Source organism: Manis pentadactyla, chromosome 3 (genome assembly GCF_030020395.1).
Source record: "Manis pentadactyla isolate mManPen7 chromosome 3, mManPen7.hap1, whole genome shotgun sequence".
NCBI classification, from domain to species: Eukaryota; Metazoa; Chordata; class Mammalia; order Pholidota; family Manidae; genus Manis; species Manis pentadactyla.
The window spans coordinates 114,976,288-115,002,765 of NC_080021.1; the positions used below are offsets into that span (position 1 = coordinate 114,976,288).

Here is a 26,478-nt window from a genome sequence, read left to right on the forward strand (position 1 = left end):
CTCTGAAAAATAAAAGTGATGAAAGACATGAATGCTCCAGTGTTGGCTTAGGAAAGTTTTATCCTGGTAGTTTTTGTGAGGTTTTTTTCCAACATAATTATTCTCTAGAGAAGAAACACATTATTTTAAACAACTTTAATGATGCATGTGCAAGAACTCAAAGGCGTGATAAGAGAGTCTGATGACTGGGGGGCAGAGGTCCTGTGCCCAGTGCTGTTAGTCTTGCTTCAGGGAATGTGATGTGCAGGACATTTGGGAAGATTCCTGAGGATGGTAAGGGACCAGTGCTTTCAGGAGAGGGAAAGCCAGTCGGCTGGGTAGTGGCAATTCTGTTCCTGCTTCTAAAGGATCCAGTTCCAGGAGCATCTCAAAGGGTACTTACCAAGAATTTTAAATAATGTGTTAGCAAAATCTGGGAAAACCTCCACAACTACATCATGAAAAAAGCCCCAGGACCTATGTGGGTTCTCCTTCTCTTTCTCCTCCTCTCCCCCTCCTTCCTCTGCAGCTGTGGGTCTAGAGTTATGTTATGGTATGAAATGTTTCATGAGGAAGGTTGGTAGTGCCTGCCCCCAGAATTTGCTTTTATTCTCATTGAGAGTTAAATCTGACGAGTTGTTGACTGAATAAAGACTGGACACGAGGCATTGGGTAGATGCAGGTCAGGAAAGAAACAGAGCAATTGCCTCTTGGAAATTTGCAGTATAGGTTTGGGAGAATATCTATCAGTTTAAAATGGTTTTGAGATTTTTCTCCTTGGTCTTATGTGGCTCCCAAACTTGAATAAGCTCCCAGCTATCAGCCATCTTCGTGTGGGGCATCTGTCCCTTGCGGCCCTAGCTGTAATTCCCCGCTGATGAACTAGACCTGCTAGGTTAGTGAGGGCTGGGTGAGAGGACTGTGACGGCCCACACCATGCTTACTGTGGGAGTGAGAACAGGGCACCCCTCCCAAACAGCTACGGCTGGGCAGGGATGCACAGCCCCTCCTGAGAGCGGGAGCTTGAACTTAAGCTCCCACTGGCTCCTCAGCAGGATGAATGTCTTTGCTCTTGAACAGCTACGGACAGTCTGAGCTGACTCTTAGGTCCTTACTCCTTAGATGAGTTCCAGGGTCCAGCAGTTTTCCTTCCTCTGGAAAACGACACAGCATTGTCATCTATGACAATGGGAATGATCCCTGGAAGCTGTTGCTATAATTATAGCATCACAGCGTTGAAAGGAACTTTAAAGTGTCACCTGCTCCAATAATTAGTTCATGTATGCATCACAACTTCGTCTAGTGCTTGGAAGCCACAGGCCTCTCCAGGGGCCCTGCTCTGTCTATAGACAGTATTAATGCTAAGACCTTCTTCCTTTTTTAAGCCTGCCTGACAACATTAGCTGGTGCCCACTGGTTCTTGTCATGTCCCCTGTAATTACACAAGCAAGTCTTTTATCAGTGAAAGTCTTTCTTTGCATTTAGTGGTAAACGTGGTATTCAGTTCCTTTGCCAGCCTGAGCACTCTGCGTCATCACAGACGTTTCCGGGCGGCACGCAGCACTGAGCTCACCGTTTTGGAATCGTCTGACCAGTGCAACCTCAGGAGAATGGCGATCATTTTGCACTGGATTTTTTTACGTGTACTGGCACCAAGTTATCTTGTCAACTCGGCTATTGTGCTGTTATTCACATCTTTTTTTAAGGGACAGAGTTCCGGAAAGATAGACAGGGACACATGGCTGCTTTTTGAAGGTCTCCTTAAAGTCTTTCTTGAAAAGTAGTGATTCCCTTTTATTTGCCTTGACAGGGAAGGTAATATCACTTGATGTTTGGGATGCTGATTTCACTTTTGAGGCTATCTTCCCCAGAATCTGGACACAACCTTGGACATCATTCTACCAGTCATAGCTAAGAGATGACAAAACAGATCTGGAGAGGTTAAATGATGTTTGGCCAACAGCAAATACTGGTGAGGGGCTGAGCCCCAAGCTAATGAAGGGAACCACCCTCTTGCTGCCTCTGCTCTGTGTCTGATGCTGCTGGGTGAACTGGGCTGGGAATAGTACACCCAGTCACCTGCCCTAGGCACAGAAATTTTTCATACTTTTTTTCTCCATTTTCCAAGTTTTCTGTAATGATGCCTTACTGTTGTAATCAGGAAAATATACATATATATACGTACAGATTTAAGAAACAGGCCTCACTCATAGTCCCTAAATTCCCTCGGCCTTGTCTTTACACATGTAAGGTGCCAGCCAACAAAGGTGTCATTCCACCATCCAGGCCCTCTTAAAATTACATATTCGGGGATCCCATTTTGGTCAGAACTTAAGCAACAATAGTCTTTTTTATCCTGTCCACCACGGTCACTCACTGCCTTGCTCCCACGTGGCTTCTTTTAAAGGCCCCACTGAAGTTTCCTGGGTAATGCGGGAAAGAGAGCTACAGCCCGATGTACAGGACGCGATGGCACAAAGATGGGGACAGCGTTGTTTGGGGGCATCTGTCCAGACCAGAAGGGTTTGCCGCCTTGTTTTATGCTGGGACAAGGCAGTGTCTTCTTCTAAGTCCCAAGTCGGGGGACGCGCGGGTGAGGCCAGAAACAGCTGGGCCGAGGCGGGCAGGTGAGTCAGGCAGGTGAGCGCGGCGCGCACCTGACCTTGCGGACGGCGGGCGGGGCGCCCAGCGGGACCCACGGGCTGGGCGGCGGCTGCCGGGCCGGGTGGGGGAGGGAGGGGCGGCGGCTGCCGGGCGTCTGGGTCGCGGCTGAATGATGCAAAGCAGAGCGGGGCTCCTTGGCGCCTCGGCACCATTACCTTCAATTATAATAATTGGTGCCTCTCTCCAGGCTTGATTTCCCCTTAGGGATCTCGCGTCCCTTCTCATCCTTTCTCCGCCTCTCGCAGCCTCCCGTGTCCCTCTATCGATCTTAACTTTTTGGAAGTTCTCCCTGCCTGAGGCCTCCCTAGAACAGATGTTAACACCCCATTGATTGGTCTGAAAAGCAGCGGCTGCTGCAACCTTTTCTATTTTCAGTGGGAACTGAGAGGAGTCTGCATGTTCATTTCTTTTATATTTAAATGAGTATCTCCAGGTACTTCTCTGCTTCCATTCCAATAAACCAGGAACCGGTAAGAAGATGGGAGCCTGCAGTTAACGTTCTCAAAACTCCCTGGATCTGTATCTATGTAAGATTCACCCCTGGCTGCCACTCCTTCCCACCTCCTTCTCTCCTTATCTCCCCGCTCCTGCTGAAACTTTTGCAACATGATGGAAAAAAAAGATTTTAGACCCGAAGAGGCTTTGGTTGCACCTCGAGACGCTGCCTACGACAAAAGTGAAAAATAAAAACACAGCCTCTTTTCTTTGCATTCTCTTGACTCTGACAGGTGCCCAAGAGCATCTACTTCCAGAAAAACACTGTGGGTCCCCACAGGATGACTTCAAGGATTAGTCAGAAAGGAATGTCAGCGCTCTTTCCCCCACCCCGCTCCCATTTCTACAAACCCTTGTTAAAATTGGGCAGTCACCTAAAAGAAGGATGGCAGGATTCTAAGTAAGCATGTCGAGGGCAGGTGCCTCTCCAGTACTGATTACCCACAAAGGAGTATGGCTCATGAGTACTGTTCATGGCAAGTACATCCATCACCAGACAGGATTTTACTGGGAAATGCTTCCCTCTAACAGTGAGGAAGGCAACGGCAGACTTCTTTGAAAGATGCTATTGTACTGGAGATGGTAACCCAAAGGTGTCCTGTCACAGCGTTTCTTGTGTTTCTCAGAAGACTAGATGCATGAATTATGGCTCCTTGTGAGCTTCATTTCTTGCATAATGAAAAGTTAGCTGACCAATTTGTTTTGGCTGATTCTTGGACTATCACCAGTCATGGGAGCTAACCTCTACTGGCAAGGTTCATGCTGCGTTTAGAGAGATATCATCACTCTGCTGAGGCTAGATTGGCAGTGGCATCATTCAGGCTTCAAATCTTCAGCTGCAGGGAGAAGAAAATCCTGAAACTGGCTGGGAAGTCCTGAAGCTGCCATAAATCTTTTCAGATGATTAAAAAATACATTTGAGTAACTCTGTTTCTAAGAAAAATCATTTAATGTTTCCATAGGGTGTTACAGTTCACAAAACTTCACGAGATCATCTCATGTTACTCTTACAGCAAGTGACACAGCCAGGCCACCTACCACTGTTGTCCTCATTTTTATGGGAGAGGAAATGGAGGCCCAGGGGGAGAAATGATTTGCCTATGATAACACACTGAAGGATGGAGTGTGGTTGCAAATCCAGGTCTGTCTCTTAGTTTTTGTGGTTTCCTGATCTGCAGAGTTCTATTGCTTCCATTCACCAATTGACATTATTTCATTAAACAATAAAATTTATTCAGGATGACACTGCAAAAGTCCTCAAAGGGAACAGAAAGAATGGTAGAGATGTTTTCTGGTTTTTAAGGGTTTATAATCTCCTTGAGCAGCGAGATAGAAAAGGAAAGTTTAGTAGCCATGTAAACAATGCTGACTACTTAGAGAACTCTTTATATTCCTGTGATTTTTATGAGGAACAGCTAAGACTATGGGGTGGGGCAGAGAAGATAGAACTCTAAGGTAGAAAATGACTACTTTGGCTTTTAGTTGTAAAGTTGATGGATTTGTTTGTGTATCACATATAGACTGGTAAGCAATATAATTTGCTCATAGACAGGCAGGCTCTTTGACCTTGTGCATCCCAAACTACATGTGCAGAACAATCTGGGTGATGATTCACTCCAAATACTCATCTTTCTTGGGAAACTGATAAAAGAGCTCTTTCAGTTGCCATAGTCAATTAAAAATACAGAATATTCAAGATTGTTGTGTATTAAAAATAACTCAGCAATTCAAAGTCGTGCTGTGCTCCTGGTCCATGTCTTTGGTCTGTATAAGACGGTTACATTAAGTTTACTCTTATGAAGGGAATTCTGAAAATTATGAGAATGAAATTTGAAGGACAGAAAATGAATTCCAGACCTAACAAACTGAAATGATTAAACATTATAATAGTTTACTTTTATTAGTTTCAGTGTTCTTAAATATGAGTTATCCATGGGGATTTATACCATATAATCACATGACACTATAATACATTTCTATGTTTGTCCTATACTGCAGAATAACTTCTTAAATTTTGTTTTGCTTATAAATAGCAAAAAAAAAAAAACCACAAAAAAAAACAGGGAGGGGGGAGGTGGGGGTTTGTGTCCCAACCCCTTCTGTTAGTAAAGCTGTAAATACTCTTCCAATCTCTACTTACTCAAATAGTGGCATTGTTTCTCAAACTTGTATGTGATCCCCACTTTCACCAATGCTTCTCTCTCTACAATGCAGATGAAAGATAACTCTTGGTACATTTTGTTAAGTTTATTTCTGATGGCAGCAAACAGTCAAGTGACAAATCCACTTACACTAAATTAATAATTTGATTCCACACACAAGTACTCTTCTTATAGGCAAGTTAAATGATAACTTTGTATGTATGTATCATAGATATGTCATAGATATCATATATATATATATACACATATATATACACACACACACATATATATATGTATATGTATATATATTCTTTATGGTGCTGGCCTGCCCATATCACCTGGCCTTCTCAGCCCACAATCTGATTGAGGGGCAGCAGCCACATTTTGAATCAGCCAGGGTCCTACCCTACCTGAAAGGACCATAAACTGAGCATTTTTCACAAGCTGACAGTAGCCTGTGTGTAACTTACATGTCAGAACTCAACTTAGGAATTGGAAAGCAGGAAACCGAAGGGCTGGGGTAGTTTGCAATGGAGGTAGGAGGCAAAGCAATCTCTGTAGCATTGCCTCTAGTTAAAGGGGGCTTATGACTGGCTAAAAGCAAGCAGAAGTCATGAGAGTAAAAACTAGAACTAAGGAAAAGATGCTGGTAGAGAAATGAGAAGCACTCCTGGGAAAAGAAATCTAAGTCTTCTAGGTTCCAGTTCCAGGGAGGCTGGTTTCCCAGGAAGATAGGCAATGCTTATAAATTATCAATTTAGCAGCATCTTTACAATAAGCCTGTTGTATCTACCAAAGAAATCCATCCTAAATTAACGAATTTTAAGTGGGTTTCCATTCCCTTTCATGAAACAAGTCTGACTGAAAAATATACTATAAATGTGCATATTTTAAATGATGTCTTTGCAATGACAGGCTAAAAATATAGGTAAGTGACAGTAAACTAAGAATGGGACAGTGGAGGGTTATTTGTTTTTAAATAAATTCATATTGGAATAGGAGCTTGCTTTGTAGGTGACCAAATGGAATAAAGGAAGATTATTGAATATGAGAGAAAATGTGTTCCAAGTTTTCCTATAAAGTCAAAGATAAGAACAAGAATTCTGTTTATTGATGAGCTCAGTTCAACCCTGCAACTCTCTCTGTAACCTCTGCCCATAGAATAAATTTCACTGAAATACATTAAATATTAGAAAATATGCTCATTTAGCTGTCATTTCATTTCATGCGTTGAACCCACACTTCAAATGTAATGTATATCTTGATAATTTGTGAATGGTAAAGCAAATACTGTATAGTTAATTATTTCCTCAGAAATTATTATGAAACAAAAACAATGGCTGTGACAAAGATATGGAAAATATAAGTAATTTCGAGGTTCCACTCGAAACAAAAGACCTTATTCTGTTCTGGCCATGAGATTTCAGTTTGGAAGATAAAGTAGTGGAAGAGAATGGCTTTATGATCAGAAATCATTATTGGGCTATCAAAAAAAGGAGAGTGAATAGAGGCAGAAGAGTAGAAAACTCAGGATTTTAGGCAGTGGGCAAGTATGCAAAGTTTCAACCATCTTGAAGCAAGAGTGTGAATGGTTGTCTCATGAAAATATTAAAGCTTTTTTAATTTTGATGGTTTGTACATGAACATTTTTGAAAAAAATCCTAAAAATATAAGCAAACTATTGTCAGCTAAGGAGATAGAACTCAAAAATACTATCCTTTGCATTACTAAACAGCATTTTGGATCAAGGACATTCCTTTAGATAGGAATTTGTTTTTAGGTAATTATTTTGAATAATTAATTTACCATTGTAGTTAAAAGAACAAAAGGAGTCAAACTGGTTATTTGACATCAGGTAGACAAAAGTAGCAGGCTATTGAATAATTTCTAAAAGTTCTATTGGTTTAATTGGACGCTCCATTAACATAACTGAATAGAACAAAGCCTATGATTTATAGGCAAGGATCATACAGAATATATTTGATATTATTTGGTTATAAATAGTATCCATTGCTAAGTTCTTAATGTTCTTAAAGTTGTTTAGCCAGGGATGTTTCTTACTGTATTCTATACTTACTTGCTTTAATAATTCTTAAGAAACTTCAACCCAGCAGATAATCTCTGGTTTCTGAGTAAGATCCAGAGCATTTTTGCTAGCTTGTGGGAGGATAGGCAGTTTGGAATGTGAGCTTCAGTCTTCTTTGTTTCTAGGTCCTATCACACTACCTCCAAGATCTTGCAGCCAATCTTTTGTCTCCTTTTTCATTTTGGAGGAAAAATATATATGTATAAACTTCACTAGAAAACTATTCCTTTGTGCTGGGCTAATCTCTCACCTTTGACCTTATTCCAATGAAAGTAAATTTTAGATCTGAACCCCTAACTTCTACCGAGAACAAATGACTTTTTTTTTTAAAGCTGCTACTGGGAATTCAATTTAAAAAGCTGCTACTGGGAATTCAAAGTGTTATCTAACCTCCATGGATTGTTAGTTGGTAGAAGATTTGTGTAACAGGCAGAAATGTTAGATTCTATCACTAGACTGCAATAACGTTTGTATGCTACCCAGGAGCTTGAACACTGCTTCTCTCCAGACAAAATGTACCAAGAGTTACTTTTCATCTGAATTGTAAAGAGAAAAGCATTGGTGAAAGTGGGGATCATATACAACTTTGAGAAACAATGCCACTATTTGAGTAGGCAGAAATTGGAAGAGTATCTACATCTTTGTTAACAGAATGGGCTGGGACATAAAACCCCCTTTTTTGCTTTTTGCTATCTATAATCAAAATAAAATGTAACAAGTTACTCAGTGGTGTAGGACAAATGTAAAAATGATCATAGTGGCATGTTGTGATTATATGGTATAAATGCCCGTGGGTAAATCATATTTAGAACACTGTTTGAGAGCAATAAAAGTAAACTATTATAATTTTAATCATTTCAGTTTGTTAGGTCTAGAAACCACTTTCTATTCTTCAAATTTCATTCTCAGAATTTTCCAAATTCTGTATTTTCAGAATTCCTTTCATAAAGTAAAAGAATTTTGGTCATTGATTTCATTTCCTGCTTTAAATTTCTAAAAACACTAGATTTTACTATTTTCTCCTCTACTTATCAACCTACCTGTGGGAAAGTAATAACCAGATGATACACAAAACATAGGTAAAATTCCATAGAGTTAGTCTTCCTTGAGTCTTACGTTGAATTAAAAGTGTTACCTATTCTCTCAACTATCAGTATATCCTCATAGTTGACGTATTATCCCTAAACCAATTTTGCTTTTCCACATTCATTCAAACACTCTTGTTCACTTAGCTGAAAAGTCCTTGTCTGCTCCAAAACCATTAAAGTTCAGACTTATTTCTCTTAAAACTAATTTTTAACCATTTAAAAGTCTGTTCATTAAGCTAATGACAAAAACAAAAGTTGAAATTATCACCTGAAGAATGGATCACAAGTTCTTATTCTGAATTGTGTTTGGAACAAAGAAAGCAAACATCCTGGAACAATAAAAGTCAATATTAATTCAATAAAATACAAGTATAGTTCAGGACCTTTGGGCTGAAAGTAAAAAAAAGCTTCTGTAAATGGGGAAACTTATTAAGGTGACTGAATTAACTTTAATGTGGAACCTAATGACTTCTGTAAAGCCAGGTGACTGGAAAGCCATTTGGACTTAGACTTGTCACTCTGCATATCTTTGTCCTTTCTCTCTTTCTTCCCAGACATGTGGACTCTTGAATTTGTATGTCTCCCATAAAGCGGCCTCTATAGAGATTGACCAGAATCTCTGACCCAAGATGGGAAGAGAGAACCTAACTGGCCTATTGGGGTCATGTGACTAGCTATGGCCAGATGGGTAGAGTCCTCTAGTCTGGCTGCCAATGTCCACTCCACAAAAAGAGGACATTCCTTGAAGTGGGCTGGGCAGGCACTCATAAAGTGTTTACAATTCAACCTTCATCAACACATCTTCTAGATCCTCTTCCTTTAAACAAGAGTTTATCTGCACCACGGGTAAATAAGAGTTATTCTCTGGTGCATCTCTGCCACTTCCTTGTTTTACATTTTATATTCCATCAACAAAGAATTGCTTATAGTCCCATCTAGCTGACTCCTTACTTACCACCCATCTCCCCTAATGCAACCAATGAATTTCATTCCCAAGTTGCGGTGGTCCTCTGTGCTCTAATGGTTCCTCTTCTCTTTATTCTTGAGGAGCCATACCCAATGTCCTTGCTTCCAGCCGACTTCCTGGGCTTCTTTACTTTCCTGGTCTAGTTAGCTTGTCTTTTTTTATGCACGATAACATTGTGCCTATAAATCTCTTATCACCTTTCAGCTTCATTGTTTGCGATTTGTTATTTAGGTTCTGACATCTTTATAGCCCCAGACATTGTGAGCCTGGCCTACAGTGGTAGTTCCAAAATAGTTGAATGAATATATTCCAGAAGGTTCCTTTTGAGCTAATAATTGACTCTCTGGAGTTAAAGAGAGTGTCATTATGCAAAGTATTTTCTGTGTGAATCCCTTAGAATTGTTAACTTGTCAAAGAATTACATGTCAGGAAGTTCTAATCAAACTCCTCCTCAGGACTGAGGGTCATCCGATCAATTGGGAGGCCCCTGTTGTTTACGTAGTGCCCTGACCAGTTGAATTTCCTCTTAAAACTTCCTCTTAAAACCTCCTTTTAGATGTAGTTTTGATCTAGTGAAGTAATGGCCAGAACATCCGTTTATGAAATTATTTTAGTTTTTTTGCATATAAACATTATCTTTCAAAGGTAATTTCATTAACTACATTCTGCAGCCCTGTGGACTTTCAAAAACTTTAGCTTACAAGGTTCGCTTTGATTTTCAATCCTGGACACACACACACACACACACACACACACACACACACACACACGCATACATTTCTTAGTCTTCACGCTCATTGCTGCACTTCAGCACACCTTAGCATTAAATGGCTTTTCTTTCTTCCCGCCCTTCCCTTCCCTCTTAAAATTTTGTCAAGTACCGAGATGTTGGCAGATCCTAAAAGGAAATTTTGCAAATGATTGACTTCTGTTAATCTCAGGTTTCGGGGGTAGGGGAGAAGAGAGCATTCCCTCAGATAAAAGCTTTAAGTTGAATTTTTCCTCCAGAAAAAAAAAAAAAAAGGAAAACCTTCAGGACCGCCTTTGGGGACGTGGGGGCTGGCAGCCCCGCAAGATCTAATAAATGAATTAGCATCTCAGGAAGGAGATCACTGAGGGGCTGATATTGATCAGGGTCAGCCGGTATGTTTGCCTGCGATTGTTTGGGGGGTGGTTAATTGAGTGTCAGTCTCGGCCAGTGTCGTCTCACTGGCGCCGGGTGCTTTTGGATTTGCTAATTTTCGTTAAGTGTCTCTAGCCGGCTACTCGTCCCCAGTCTACCCAGAACTTAGAGGCTCCTACTGATTAACAGTCTGTCTGTCTGGGCTTTATTGATCACAGGGCAGGCGGCTCGAGGCGGATGCGCTCAAGAGCGACGGGAGTGGGGAGGGGAGGGTGAAGGCTGAAAGCAGACCTCGCGCCCAGGTCCCCGCTTCCTGGCTCCCGCTGGGCCGCGTCCTCCGCCACACGCGAGCCGGTGGGGCTCGGCAGGGAGCCTCGGCTGCGGGCGCACGCCGGGGGACCGCCACTTGTGCCCGGGGTCCCCCGGCGCCCAGCGTGGCTCGGGAGAGCGTCCGAAGGCGGCCACGCGGTCCCACGCGTGTTTCGGGGGAAGCAAAAACGAAGTCCTGGGTTGGGGGAAGCTGGCGCCAAGGCCAAGTTGTGAGGGTCACGGAGGCGGGTGCCTGAGCCAAACGCGGCAGCCGGGCTCGACCCACGCCTCCCGAAGGTCACGGACAGGCAGGCCTCCGCGAGGGGGAGCGCGGGAGACTGCGGCTGCTTGGCCGCAGCCCCGACGCCGGCGCCGCTAGGAGCCGCGGGGCAGGTCCCGCCTCGCCTGCGTCTGGCCCTGCCCCCGGGACACGGTAGTGATTGGCTGGAGCCCGGCGGCCAATCGGACGGCACGGGTGCCACAGGGGCGGGGAAGGGGGCGGGCGACTTCGGCCGGCTCCCTGCGCGGGGCGCTATTTACGGCGCGGAGCCGGGCTGTCGGAGGCTGGGGCTGGCGGGAGCTCGCTGTCGTGGTGTGGGCGCTCGCTGGGGAGCTTCTGGCTGTGCGGACTGGCTGGCCAGGGGGCAGCGAAGCCCAGAGTCCACCAGGGACGGCGGCGCCTAGAGGACCCAGGAGCTGGTGGCTGCAAAGTGGGACCGCAAGTCCTTTAGCTTCTGGGCGCGCCGTGCAACCACGCTCCATGCTCCGGCCGCGGCCCGGCCCCTCGCCCCGTCGCTGACGGCGTCTGCCGCCCCGGCAGCACCCATGTCCTGCGCGCTCCGGGAGTCGTAGGCTGCAGCTGCGCCGCGGCTCCGGGAGCCGGCGTGGGCGCTGCGGCCGTGGGGGGCGTCAATGGATCGCCATTCCAGCTACATCTTCATCTGGCTGCAGCTCGAACTCTGTGCTATGGCTGTTCTGCTCACCAAAGGTGAGTGTCCGCCGGGCGGCCGGACGCCGACGCCGAGGAGGGAGTGCGGGGTTCCGGGACGGCTGCCGCCACACACCTTGGGAGCCGACTACCAAGGCTTTGTTAGCGGCGGGCGAGTTTCCTCCCGCGCCGGAGCCCGCAGGTCGTGACAAGTTGCTTGTTCTTAGAAGTCGCTGCGGTGGCGTCGCAGCCGCCCCCTCGGGTGTCCCGGGCCCCTGCGCGTGGAGGTGGAGTACGACCTCAGGACAAGTGGTTGTCAAAATGTTTTGTAAGTCCGTCTGTAGTGAACTTCTGAGTGTTTGCAGCCAGGGAGCGGGGCTGGCGTCTGGGCTGGGACGCCGCCTTCCTCCGCACCCATATGTAGGGTTGGCCAGGGGGACCGAGGACCCCTGTCCCTTAAAGCACCGAGCCTGAAAAATGTGTCTGTCCCCGCATATCTGAGTGTCTCTATTAACGATTGTGTGTCTGTTTTCTGTGCGTTTTTAATATCTCTGTCCGTTGAGTATGTCTTCCTGTGTCTCTTGAGTGTGTGTGAGAGCCAGCGAGTGTGTGTGTTTTCCTGGGAGTGTAAGTGCCCGAGGTGTCCTGCTCAGTGAGCAGGTGTGCTGTGTTACTTCTCAGCGGCTGCGAGGAGCGGGCTCTGTCGGCGGTCCTACTTTCCACTCACCTCATATTTTACAAATACTGAAAAAAAAAAAAGGCAGCGGTCAGTTTCTTGTCCCTCGCAGGCTTTTTCACCTTTTAGGTCGAAATCACCCAAATTCCTCTAGGCTTCAAGGTTCCTCCACCTCTCCCACCATGAACTCTTCCTATTACCTACTGTCCTGTGAACAGATAAAAGCATTTTTAAATAGGAAGTGTTATTTAGCTTCTGCCCTCCACACCCCCCCTACCCCTTTTCTCTAATTGTCATGTAGCAGGCATGAGGTTAAAGGATCAGCTAGCCCAGCAAGGATGATGTGCTGCAGTATTTATTTGTTTTGGAAGGAAGGGTGTAATTAACCCTAAATAACAGCCCTTGCAGCCTGCAGAGGGGAGCCTCCTGGCCCTATCAAAGGCCGGCAGAACCGGGAGGGACTGAGGCTGACATGAAGTCACAGATACCGAAACTATGTGCCCGATAATGATATAATTAGGGGATCAGAGATTTCTGACTGCAGCGGACTTCAAAAGCTTTTAAAAGAAGCCAGTAGTCTCTCTCTCCTGTAGCCATCTTGACTAAAGCAGACATTTTTGTTTAATCGCTACATACAGTAATAAGAAAGTGGGGGGAAACAGAAGAGCATTGTTCACAGTTTCCAAATACCAGTCCCCTTTCTGGCCTTTTGCATGCCACAGGAAGAAACTTTATGAAACGACAGAAATATAGTTTTAATACAGTAATACAAAAGTCCATTCATCTTGCTCAAATGTGGCTCCAATTAAAAAAAAAAGTTGTTAGAACTTTCCTAGTTACCTGTCAAAATTTTATTAGACTGTTTTAGGTCATTGAAAATACAGTATTTTAAATAGGCTCTAATAAACATTTAAGAAGCATTTTACTTGCATTCAGTTTTCTTTTTCTGCACTAGGTTTGAGGTGAATAGGATAACAGTTGACTTTTAATCTGTTTCATTTCTACTTTAAATCTGTACACAGAATTTGTCAGATGAGGGATAGGTAAGGCATCACCACATAAGACCGGGGTGACTTGTGAATACCCAAGCGGCTTGGAAAGAGGAGCAAGAACTTCTGCAAAGCACGGTTCTAACTTGAAGGTCTGGAGAAGGGATTTGGGTCCAGACTCAAGACAGTATGCAGATTTAGGACAGGAGAAGCCTCCAGCTTTAAAAGTTCTGTGTTTAGTTGCCTGGTTTCTTTTAGAACCGAAGCATTAGCAGCCTCTGGTGAAAACTAAGCATATACTATTCAGTGCCTGGAATTTGAACAGATAATTAAATGAGGCGCCTTTCTCGGCATTCAGGAGAGGAGGAGGGGGAAGAAAGGTTGTAAGGGTGGGAGGCAATTTATGAAGTAGCAGTCCTTGGTGTTAATTTCAGAGCCGAGGTTTCAGTAACTAAACAGACCTTGAGATTGGTAAGAAACGTGTGCTAGCTGACTAGTTCAAGATACAATCGCTTTTCCTATTGCATATGACAGTGACCGGAGCCCACTCCCAGTGGTGGGGTATCATAGTAGTGATAAACCTGAGACCCAGATTATTTCAAAGAGAAATGGATGAGAAAAGCCTCAGATCTCAAATTGCTGCAGAATGTTAACGGCGACTCACAAAATAAGTTTTATAAAGGAAACTTTTAATCACTTCCTGTAGAAAAATTTGAGGTTTCCTTAAGGATTTTTCATTCAACCAGCAGAGGATTTTCAGTTTCAGTGTTTTTCCTTTTAGATCCCATGTTGAATTACAATGTAAAACTGGGCACTTGGGGGAGGAGAAGTTAGCCTTGCAGTTTCACACCCTCCCCCTCTGCCCCCAGTTTTATGACTTTCCATTTGGGCTGAAAGAAATTGACTTTGGCAAGCAAACCACTAATTGTAAACTGCCTAGTTCCTGTTTTACAATATACTGACTAAAAGCTCCTCTGCATGAAAAGATCTTTATAGACAAAGTTTGCCTTTTCTAGAGAGGTTGCAAATAGCTGCCCAGTTTCATAGTTTTAAAACCTCCTGACCGGAGCAATTTTCTAGATTGTTGTGTTTCTAGTTAATAACTTTATAAGGTGTTAGCTAAAGCTCTTAAATCTTGGCACAGCCCTTCAAGGTAGTAAACAATTCAATAGTTCCGATCAAATATTTATACTGACAAAATCAAAAAGCCTGACATTTTTATGTTGTATGGTCATGTAGGATTAAAAATGACTAAGTAATGTAAATTTGCTTTATGGTAGGAGAAATCACTGTGACTGTTAATTTCCTTTGAAAACAAAAGTGTCATTTTTAATTACTTGCTAACTCACCAGAAATCTAAGTCAAACTCTGACTTTCTGGTATGGGGATTAATACATTTCTAAAGTTATGTGGAAATGGGTTGCATGCCACCTGAGCTGCCTTTGTAAGCACTCAGCTGAATATGCTAAAAGCGAGTGCCTTTGAGCTTGGAATCTGGGCATGCTCTTCCATAGATGCTCTACCTGGCCTCTGAAGCAGTGGGATTCAACTTCTCATTGTTTTCAGGTGAAATCAGGTGCTACTGTGATGCTGCCCACTGCGTGGCAACTGGCTACATGTGCAAATCAGAGCTGAGTGCCTGCTTCTCCAGACTTCTTGACCCTCAGAACGCAAATTCCCCACTCACCCATGGCTGCCTGGACTCTCTTGGAAGCACAGTGGACATCTGCCCAACCAGACGGGCACAGAACCACTCTGGCACTGCTATGCCTACGTTGGAATGCTGTCACGAAGATATGTGTAATTACAGAGGGCTGCATGATGTTCTCGCTCCTCCCAAGGGAGAGACCTCAGGTACAGGTAGAAGCACTTTCTAACCAGAATGCTTGCCTGATCTATAGGCTTGTGACAGCCATGACTTTGTACGGCTGCTGTTGATTTCATTGTTAATGTCATTAGAGAGACCAGAGGGAGAAGCAGGGCTGGATGCAGAGATGCATCTGTATTGAGTAGCTTTTATGTCTTGTCTGCCTGAGCATTTCTGTTTGCATAATAGATTTTGCCTGTTTTTTCAACATTTTGAAGGCATTAAAAGACCATTACTGCTCAGTAATGGTGGTCTGTAAATAATGTTTCAGTAAGCATCTTTGCATCGTTTTGCAACACTGATTTGCTGATTTAATCACAGGCTTCTTTGTTATGGGGTGCCTTTTAAAATGGACAGATAATCAGAAGGGGTTAATACAGTTTGATCATTTTATTTGTACTCCTTTTAGGACAAGGAAACAAATACCAGCGTGATGGTAGCAGACACCTCATCACCAAAGTGCAGGAGCTGACTTCTTCCAAAGAGCTGTGGTTCCGGGCTGCTGTGATTGCTGTTCCAATCGCTGGAGGGCTGATTTTAGTGTTGCTGATCATGTTGGCCTTGAGGATGCTTCGAAGTGAAAACAAGAGGCTACAGGATCAGCGGCAACAGATGCTCTCCCGTTTGCACTACAGCTTCCATGGATACCATTCCAAAAAGGGGCAGGTTGCAAAGTTAGACTTGGAATGCATGGTTCCAGTGAGTGGGCATGACAACTGCTGTCTGGCCTGTGATAAAATGCGACAAGGGGACCTCAGCAACGATAAGATCCTCTCACTTGTTCACTGGGGCATGTATAGTGGGCACGGGAAGCTGGAGTTCGTATGACAAAGTCTTACCTGAACTGAGCTTTTTAGATGCTCGAAGGTCTTTTTGAGTTCTGCTGGACAGGAGCACTTTATCTGAAGAAAAACAAACTCAGTGTAATCATCTTTGAGAGAGAATGACCTCTGCAAACAGAATCTTGATATTTCTTCTGAAGGATTATTTGCACAGACTTAAGTACAGTCAAATGTATGATTTGCTTTAAAGTTATAAAAAGCAAAGAGAAGACTATGTACACACTGTTACCAGGGTTATTTGCATCTGATGGAGCTGGGATGGAGCAGCTAAATAAACCAAAATCTGATCTATGTAAGCTCCTACATCTTGATTTATTGTAAAGATTTAAAAAATATATATATATATATATATATAAATATATATATATTTTTTGTCTGAAATTTAGTGGTGTCTTGTCATAAATTAAAAACTAAGCAGGAAGTGTAAGAATCTGTTCATTATACAAATGAAGATCTGTTGTTGCTCATAGTAGGGACCCGACTCTAGAGTTTGGCTTGATTTTTATTTTTATTTTTTACACAAGACCAAGATCTTGTTTATTCTTACATGTGCATGTATACTTTTCTTATAGTGTGGAACATTTCTAAATGTGTACTGCCCATCATTCAGTGTCTTACCCACATTTTTTTTTGTTAGGATAATTCTGGTTTATAACTTTTGTGTAAGAGAAATCTTAAACTTATTTATACCAGGTCAGATGTCATCAATCAATTTCTGAAGTTGCCTTAGCAAAGGTAATACTATTTATCAACTTAACCCAGTTGCTCTGAATACTTCTAAAAATATGTCTACCTCCAACCAAAAAAACAAAAATGAAAACAACTAAAAAACCTAAACAAAGATTTTTTTGTGATCAAAGTTGGTAATTATCTACTTTTACTGTTGATTTAATTCATCAGTTTATGAGTATTTTGGATCCCAAATTAACCAAACTTTATTGTACCATGTGCCCTAGTTTTCGAACCTTACAGAGTTAGACTAACATTTTTTTTGACTTCTCAATTTTTAGAAGGATTTTCAGTAGTGAACGTTATGAGATTGAAAATAATGCACAGTACTACTAGGTTTTCTCTTCCAAATGAACTTATTAATATAACCTAATAAAACACTGACTTTAGCCACTAATACACTAAGTAACTATGTCCACTCCAGTAGGACTTGCTGTCTGGCAACACTGCTCAGCCTGAATTAAAACCCATGCCACATTTGTGTACTTTTCCCCAAAATGGGTCTTTGTTATCTTAAATGTGGGAATCACTTGCTGTATAGGGTTTTTTCTAGACTCTTTTGTATATTTGAAACTTGCATAAAAATTAACCTATAGCCTGCATATTTGAGTATGGGGGTTTCCTTTATGAGTGTTAAAGGATTTATTTTTGGCATATTTTCTGATCAGCATAATTTGCGTCCCTTGTGAAGATAAATGTGGTGGCCAAGTTCATGGAAGAATCTGAGTTGAAATGATTAGTCTAAAAATGAGTACCTAGATGAATAATGAAGATCACAGCCCCAAGCAAATTAGGCTATGGAATAAATACGCATTTTAATAAATGACGACGGCATTCGTAGTGTGCTTTTTGAGAGTGACAGTTCTTGCATGCATGACTTAAAATTTGTAAGAGGGTGTTAAATTGTGTGTGTGTTAGTTTTTGAGCCAAATATTGTTGTATTTAACTACTTAAACCTGTTTAGAGAAGAAATTGATCAAAATTGCCAGTTGGTGAAATATCTACCTCATCAATTTCTAGCTCTGGATCAAATTAGAGTGGTTTTGTAGATTGAAGATTAAAAGACTTCTAGCTTCTACATGTTTGTTTCACATACAGCTTCATGCAAGCTCAGTGATTCTTAGAACAAGTGTCTTTATATCAGCTCTGGCTAGTTAATTTCTCCCCCACCCCTTGGCCTTGCCCTTATTCTCTATTCACCCCATTTCTCCCCAGTACCAGTTAACTAAAAACTCAGCAATTCATTAGGAAATAAAGCAAGGAAGGACTTAAAGTCATGTTTTGAAACACTTGGAAATCAATGAACCCCATCTTGCAGGAAGGCCTGGGTCTAGGCTAGTGCTGTAATCACAGAAATTTGATGGGCGATTAATGCAAAGTGTCTCCAACTGGTTCTGTTTGCTGACCTGCCTCTTGGTCCTTCCACTCTGTTTGTGAAGCCTGTTTGATGGGGATCTGTGCCCGTGTTCTGCTGGTCAGATGAGCTCCAGTTCTAGTCCTGTCTCTTCCTAGTACCAGATGCCCTTGATGTTCCCTCACTCATTTAGAATTTCCATATGTTCTTACCGCCAGTCTTAGATCTGTGTATCACTTAGCCTTTTGACAAAAATGTTAACAATTTCTCAACATTGATTTTTATGAAGAACTAAATACAGATTCTACTTTTGCTTTCCTGTGAAAGTGGAAGTTGCCAAGAGCAGAGAGAGAGGACCCTTTGTGAAGTGACTTCCTACCTGATTTGGTGATGTAAGAATAGTGATGACTGGTTTGTTCTTGCCTCAGAGATGTTGACTGTTAACTTTGAGGTGTCAGTACAGTGCGTGGCTAACCAGGAAAAACCCTTGTTTAATATTGACATAGAATTCCCCCCAAAAGTAATTTCCCTTTCTAAGTGGAAACTTGCCCAAACCAGAGATAAATGGGACCAAATTTGCTATGATGTTTCTCTAAACACCTTACATTCTACTCCTTTTGAAAAAATTGATCTGTAGGTGGTTGTCTTTTATATTATTTCTCCTCCGTATTCTGAATGGCTCAGAGGCTTCCTAGAAATTGACTGGTGTGTCTCTTAATTTCTACTGAAATGATTTTATTAAAAACACTGCACCATAGGGGGTTTGACCTAAAATACCAAACGTGTCTGCTTTAGAAAATCACAAAGCTCTCCTCTGAAGAGCTTGTAAATCTGGTTTCAATATGGGTTGATTACAGGCTAAAAGCTTGAAAGCTGTGGCATCTAGTATCATGAGTCTGGAACTAGCCTTTTTGGGGCCAGGACAGCTTTTTTCTCTTATAACTTCTAAATGGTCTTCTTCTCTGTCTCAGCTCAAATGACTTTAAACCAGCAAAAGTCACATGGTGTGATGAGGCTGAATTCATGTAGGGTGGTGGGCAGGGGCACTATGGAGTCTCATAGCCTGGGTTCAAATGCTACCTTTGTCCCTACTAGTTATGTGAACTTGGACAAATAACTTAAGTTCTTTAAATATTCAGTTCTGTTACATATAGAAATGGAGGCAATAATACTTTATAATAGTACTGCCAGGAGGTAAAGTAGGTATCATTAGTCACAGGAGTCTTGGGTGAACTAGAACAGACCAACCTAACATGCCTCAAAATTTGAGAACTTGGATACTTTTACTTTTTAATATTTCAGGTCTTTGCATATTTGAGATTTACAGGCCTCTCAGACATCTGCAGACTGGATTTAACATGTTTAATATTTGATTTACTCCCTTTAGACTCACCTACTAATTATTTTGGTTTCTCATAGCTTCCTTTTGGAATAATTTGATGGCTACTTATAAGAACATCTTCATTTTATATACTGGTTTTTTTTTTTTTTTTGGTATTTCACAGAATAAAGTTCTAGAGTTTCAGCTGCTCTGAGTGGTTAATCCATAGAGAGAACCAAGAGGGTCTACTTGGATGATAGATAATATGTCAGAATTGCTTGAATGCTCTGTGTCTGGTAGATGTATTCTGAACGAATGTGCCCATCAATTATAATTTGCTCCATATGTGCTCTTAACAAAATACAAATAGTTCCACAACTGGTTTTGTAGACTTAGTGAATTTGGGGCAATGGTTGTTAGTAAAAAATTCATTTAATTCCTTGAATGATGTTAATTTAGTATAGTTGTAATGGAAAAAATAACTGCTTCAGACACCAATATACTCGTCTCCCCTCTTCCCAGTTCATTCTGTCAGTGCTGACTTGAAAAGCAGATCGCCGACCTGAGAATTTGAGGTCCAATGAAATAATAAAACGAAATGCTCTTTCAAAGTTTGACAACTCTCTATTTGGGGTACAGTTTAGACTCTACACATGTCCTTGTTAATCTGCAAACACTGCCATTTTTTAAATTAAGGTTTCATAAGAAAAACAATGTGGTTACTACATTCACCCTTATTGGCGCCCCCTGATACCCCACTGTAGTCGCTGTCCATCAGTGTAGTAAGATGCCACAGAGTCCCTTTTAAACACTGTGCCACTTTGTAGTGTGGTGGTGGAAATTTGGAGATAGACTTGGAAAGGTGGCAAAGCTGAGTTTTACCAGATAGGGGTGTCCTCCTTGGCGCAATTCAGTGACTGTCCAGTGTTAACCTTCTTTGTAGCATTTCAAAGTATGCATCACTACTGGCGACCTACCAGCCATATTTCTACAAAGTTTCCTCATTCTACATTCTATGACTATGAAATGAGACAGGAAAGGCATTGATGAGCAATCTTGGGAGATACTTTGGGTAGGCAGTTAGATAATATCTAAAGCATTTGTTATTCCTCAAGACTTTTTAGTGGATTCAATCTCTCTAGCAGCCAGTAGGCAGTGGGCTCTCAGGGGTTATTTAAATTGTGTTTAGCTACCTATCTTACAGGTGAGACTTAAAGCTGGGACTAAACCTGATCAGAGAGCCCTGGGAAGATGAGTTGATAACTATTGGTTGCATGCCACATGTAACATATATGCCATACTCACCAAACAATCTTTGGTATCCTGGAATAACTACATTTACATAATTTTGAAGGCAGTGTGTGAGTAGATATTGGAATTTGTGAGAAGTCAGCAATTTGTTTTTAGACATGTGAAAATTAAGTTAGTTGTGATGAATTAATAAAGTCAGAGGCTGTTGTGTAAATTCACTGTGAAACATTTCACATTACAAACCTAATGGAACAAAAATTGTTTTAGCAGTTAAAACCAAGAGAAATACAGAAAGCTCTTTATGCCCAGTCTCGTCACCTTGGAGTTTCCCTAGGGAACTGATGGGGACAGTGGAAAAACACCACATTTCTGAAAGCAGTTTCTTACTTTTCAACTGTTGGAAGTTCACACTGAAGCTTTCTTTCTTTTTTTTTTTTTTTTATTTAGTGGATGTGATTTTGATACCAGTTGCCTTGGTAAATGGAATATTTCTCACGTGAATTTAGGGATTAAACTGTGAGCTCATGGTGGGGAAGATTCAAAATAACCTTTGTGTGTTTCCATAATTCAACAGAAGGGGAGAATGACATGAAGGACAGATGAAGGCTTCTTGTCCTGGCATCTGTATTCAGATTGTCAGTAAATAAACAAATGTTATGTTTCTGTTTTGTTTCTCCACCCTAAACAATTGTTTTACACATTTATAATTTCATACAGGAAGCCTAAAGGAAAGCAAGTTGCTACTAGCCGAGGGAGTTGAGGAAAAAGGATTCAAAGGGGTGTGGAAATGAGTTGGCATTGCTAAGGTCAAATGGGTCTGCCCACCTTTTAAATTTGGTGCAGTCTCCAAGCTATTTTAAGGATACTAATTCTCACCAAGAAGTATATCATTATTCCCCATTAAACTAAGAGCTGTACTTTCATTTGAGTATTTTGAAATATCCAAAGTTTTCTTCAAATAGTGTACATGCCACTGAGAACTTCCTTGGCCCCAAAGGCGAAGAACCTAGAATCAGTAGGCTGACTTAGCATTTTATCTTCAGTAACTTGTCCCACTGGATGTTATAAATTACTCTTTCCCCACAAACACTTAGGATCTTCATTCAAAGATTACTTTTTGCTTCAACATTCAAATGGCTGTTGCACATCCATTTATAATTTTATAATTGAGACCCTTTCGTGTGTGTTTCTTTTACTATATTTCTATTATCTATCTTAAGAAAATTACTTATTACAGAGATAACTTTCATTAACTAAAGGTACATTTTTTTAAAAGTGTGTGATTATTCATGACTTTCTCATTCTTAGTTTTCTCTAATCCTTTTACTATTTAAAAATATTTCATATATACATTTGTTCATATTTTCTATGAGTCCTGACTTAAGCCAATGTCAACCTGCTTCCAGTCATTTGTTAAAAATATGCATAAAGGGTGGAAAAAAGAAATGTATTTCTTGAAGAGCAACACTGTTGTGCACGTTTTCAAAGGCGAACTTCTTTGCTGGACAGAGAAAAATGTGTTTTTCCTACAGAAACCTGGTGTAGCATCTATGGATGGGGCTTGATTTGGGGCGCTGTCTCCCCTGGGATCTTCGTAGATGGCCACCAATTTCTCAGGCTGACAGAGCATAGAGATGGCGCTGCTTTAGGAGGCTGCCCAGCCGGGGGATTGTCTGTCCATTCGGGATTGCTGAATGTCAAGGGTCATTTCCCCAGCCTGACACTTGGTTGTGAAGCAGATTATAAAGTAAATCTTTCAAGGGACTGGATTGTGACAAACACTATAGGTGGACAATAAAACCCAACATCCTCAACCATCTTGTTGAACAATGGGAGGTTGGCTGTTGGCATTTGTATTCAAATTGGGGTGAATAGCTAACAGGTTGCTTTGAAATGCTGAATTTGTTTATCCCAACGTGGGAAGCCCGACATTCCCTTCATGGGCTGAAGATTTATGGAGCTCTTTTTCATGGCTCTCAGCAATGCTTTAGGTCCAGCAGGGTCCCGGCATTTTCATGAACTCAAGTTGGGTTTCGGGAGCGGAAGTGCTCTGCTGGGGTTGGTCCCGGGGCTGACCCAGACGGAGGCCGCCTGCTGGGAAGTCGCTGGCTCACGAGACGCTGGAGTTCATCTACGCCTCCTGGCAACAGCTGAGCACCAAAACAGCAAACAACTGAAAGGGGAAAATAAAAAAACAACTCCTGTCTTCAGAGCATACATCACATAAATACCTCGTCTGGAAAAAAAAAAAAATCTGGCTATTTCTTTTGGCTTCAAATCTTCATACCTATTCTGGGAAAACGTACCTCCCTCCTGGGAGTAAAGAAAGACCTGCCCGGTGAGTCTCTTCCTAGGTCGTGTCTTTTTACGAACTTCTTTTAGTGAAAAGCATCTGTTCATCCTTACATTTTTATAGTCTTTATAGTGGCTCTAGTTGTGTATGGTTTTGACTTCTGAGGACCTGAGTTCAAGTTTGCACCTGGCTTGTTACCATTGATATGACCTTGGGCTAATTAGCCTCTCCTTTCGTTCTTTTAAATAATGGGGATAATGATATAATGTATATTTTGGGTCGTTGGGAGGATTAAATTGAAAAATGCAAATAAAGGTTTAGTTTAATTCCTTGCTGTAAATGTTAGCCGATAGCATGATGTACTGTTCCGGGGTCCCCAGTTTCGAAACCCGACCATACCACACGGGATAAGCCCAAAGACCCGGCAGTGCTTAATCTTTTTTATTTGTGAGTGCTTCTAATTTGCCTGATTTAACCTTCCATGTTATATTTTGCTTAAGACAGTAGGAAAAGTACTTAATATTGATGTGAAAATTTTGAACCTACAAAATTCCTTGAAGGAAATGTTACTGATTAGGAACAATTACAGTGCTCAACATAAGCACTGAGCAGTTGGTGTTAACATTCTCCAAAATCAGGAAGGGCATGTTATCTGTTCCTTGTTACAATAGATACCTCTTTTTGGACATCCTGTTAATCAATACACAGCTGTCCAGTGTGTTAGTTTGCGCTGCTGACCAGGTTGGCAGCGGGCCAGGTAGCAGCTCTCCGCTCTGGCTAAGGTGGAAGCACTTGGCACCGCCCTCCCCATCTTAATGCTTGGGGGTCCGGGAAAGGGCTGGCAAAGGTCGTCCCTATGGGAAGGCAAGAGGCAAACTAAAATTTTGTCCCAACCCCCCACCCAGACACACAGGTGAGGACTGTTCTCATGAGAATCTGTGCTTCTGAGAAAGTTTAGACTAAAAACACAATAGGATCTTGACAATAAGAGTACCGAACGTAAATCCACCAACTTGTCATTTATAGTTTCTTACTAGAATGTTGTGACATACATGGTGCTGTTTTTAGCCTTCCTGTAAACCAGCCTCCTGTGTGTGTTACCTGAGATACTGACAAATCAAGGGGACTGACTTCTCCAAGCCCAGAAATTGACCTGTGTCCCACTTCTGCACAGTATCTTCAAAAGGCTATCAGCTGCTTCCTGGGGACTCTTGCTCAGAGACACAGAAGGCATTTCCAGCTCGTTCTTATTAGTGGACCAGCCCTTGGACCTTTCCATCCATTCTGGGCCTTTCTATGGCCCCGTTTCTTCTGACCCGCTCAACCATGAGTTTTACTGCTGAGGATAATGCTATGCCCTTACCCCTAGACATGAGGTTTCTTCTGTGCCTCTGCACAGCTCAGGCTTTCCTTCTGGGTGCTGCCTCAGGCTGGTTCTGACCCTTTTACTCTGACTTAATGTCCTTTCTCTCTTGTGGTCACGTCTTTGGGTTTTGTTCTTCTGCGCAGTCTGCTTGTCTTCCAGTGACTTGATTGACCTTAGCCTTAACTGGGAAGCTGTCTTGTGTCCACCTTGACGCCACAGTGTCCATGGGCGGCCCGGGTGGCCAGGCCTGGGTGATTCTGCCTGCCTGCGCTCAGAGCGTTGATCTTTCGCTTCTTTAGAGACAACCTTGGCTCCTCACTCAAGAATCACGTTTAACTCACCTCACTGAGCTCCCAGGACACCAATAACCCTGTGTCTCCTGGTGAGTGTTCCTTACCCAATAATGACATAAGATTGGAGCCTATGGGCAAGGGGGTATGAGGCAGGCTGCAGTGCTCAAAGCCAAGATGGTGTTGAGGGAAGAGGCCACCACCCTTAGGACTGACAACATACTGGCAGTTTCTCAGGTGCCCTGTGACCCCTGAGCTCTGAGCTCATCACCAGCCTAGAAGATAGAAGATGATGTCCATTCCTCCAAGGCCTTAGTGGACAGTTTTCACTGAAATCTGATATAATTTCCCTAATTCTTGCTGCAGAAAGAATAATTTGTGACCATCCACTCTGGCTCTCTGATAAAACTGAGCAGGGCACACTTCTGGTCTAGTCCAGTCTGTTAATTTGACTGGGAAAGTGTAGGAGGGAGCTTCTCCCATACCCACCAGGATATCCCCTCTAAGAAGTCAAGGTGGGGCTCCAGGCAGAGCTGTGAGGAAGGGTGGGCACATGAACCTTACCATGTGCTGCCTGTGACAAGGGACGGAGCTGGTCAGAACTTCCTTAAGAGCACATGTTCTAGCATGGCACAGGGCTGCTCTGAGTTGGCAGGCCCAGGAAGGGCCAGCCAGGTTTGATGAGATGTTGTGGGTATTCTGGCCAAACTGATGGCTCATGACAGGCAGCTGCTCAGGCTACTCTTTTCATATTTATAATTAAACCATAAAGTTTGCTTTAAGAAGACAGAAAATGGTGTATACAACAGTTGTATGCTTAAGGTCATTCCTTTCTTTAACCAGTAAAAGTGCTGCCCATTTGCTAACCAGGCTGGGGCTCAACATAGGCTGTTTCAGGGTCTGAGAGCTCCTCCCTGGCTGTATCTAGTGGGGCTGTACACGCCCAGAAGGCTCTCTGGGCTTATTACTACAGAAACCTTGTCCCCTGTGCCAGGGTGGGACTCTGGCAGCATTGGTCTCAGCCTGGTTGGGGTAACCCCAGGGCATTGGTGGTACACAGAAAGAAGTTGCAGAACCTTCTGGCATGTTCTGGTCAATTCCTTGGTTAGCCTGGAGAGCAATGCCTGGCAACGCATAGTTGATCAATAAAACCTACCACAGCCACAGCTATTCCTTTACTAATATCACTCTTGGCCCCTTTTAGTTCATTACCACACAACTAAGATGAAGTCAGTCTTCCGTTGTTGAAAAAGGAGCAATTTGTTCAAAGATTCTATACTGACAGTGAGATTCAGAAAATCATGCCATCTTCCAGCTTCATCTTTTTCATTTTGAAAATGAGAGTCATGATAACACTCATTTCCTCCTGCCTTGAATGTGTGCTGGGGAAATTCTGCAGTGCTGGTAAGGTTCTTCGATCTTCCTGGGAAAGGCACTATAAAATAGGAATTATCAAAATGCTAATTGGAAATAAAAATAAGTGTTTTTCTCATGGATTTCCATATTTTCATTTCTTCTATGTTTTTAGTTCTATTACTCTTCCAATGTAGATTTTGAATTCTGTCTCCTTTCTCAATATTTATAATTAAACCCTGAAGTTTGCTTGAAGAGGACAGAAAAGGGGGCATACAATGGTCATATGCTTAAGACCGTTTCTTTTTTCAACCAATAAAAGCACTGCACATTTAGAATATTGTTTGTACTTGAATTTACATTT

The 26,478-nt window shown here is 42.4% G+C and overlaps 1 protein-coding gene across 2 annotated transcripts; it reads left to right on the top strand.

Annotated features, from left to right (window-relative positions):
* Positions 1 to 11,411: 11,411 nt before the first annotated feature.
* BAMBI (BMP and activin membrane bound inhibitor) lies at positions 11,412 to 17,712 on the top strand. Of its 2 annotated transcripts, none has more exons than XM_036912263.2 (3): positions 11,412 to 11,843; positions 15,015 to 15,308; positions 15,725 to 17,712. In XM_036912263.2, exons 1-3 carry the CDS (start codon positions 11,768 to 11,770, stop codon positions 16,141 to 16,143), a joined length of 789 nt encoding a protein of 262 aa, XP_036768158.1. In that variant the 5' UTR covers positions 11,412 to 11,767; the 3' UTR covers positions 16,144 to 17,712. The 2 variants fall into 2 exon arrangements, with proteins under 2 accessions (XP_036768158.1, XP_036768159.1); XM_036912264.2 differs by having other exon boundaries at positions 11,415 to 11,843; positions 15,015 to 15,302.
* The last annotated feature ends 8,766 nt before the right edge of the window (positions 17,713 to 26,478 follow it).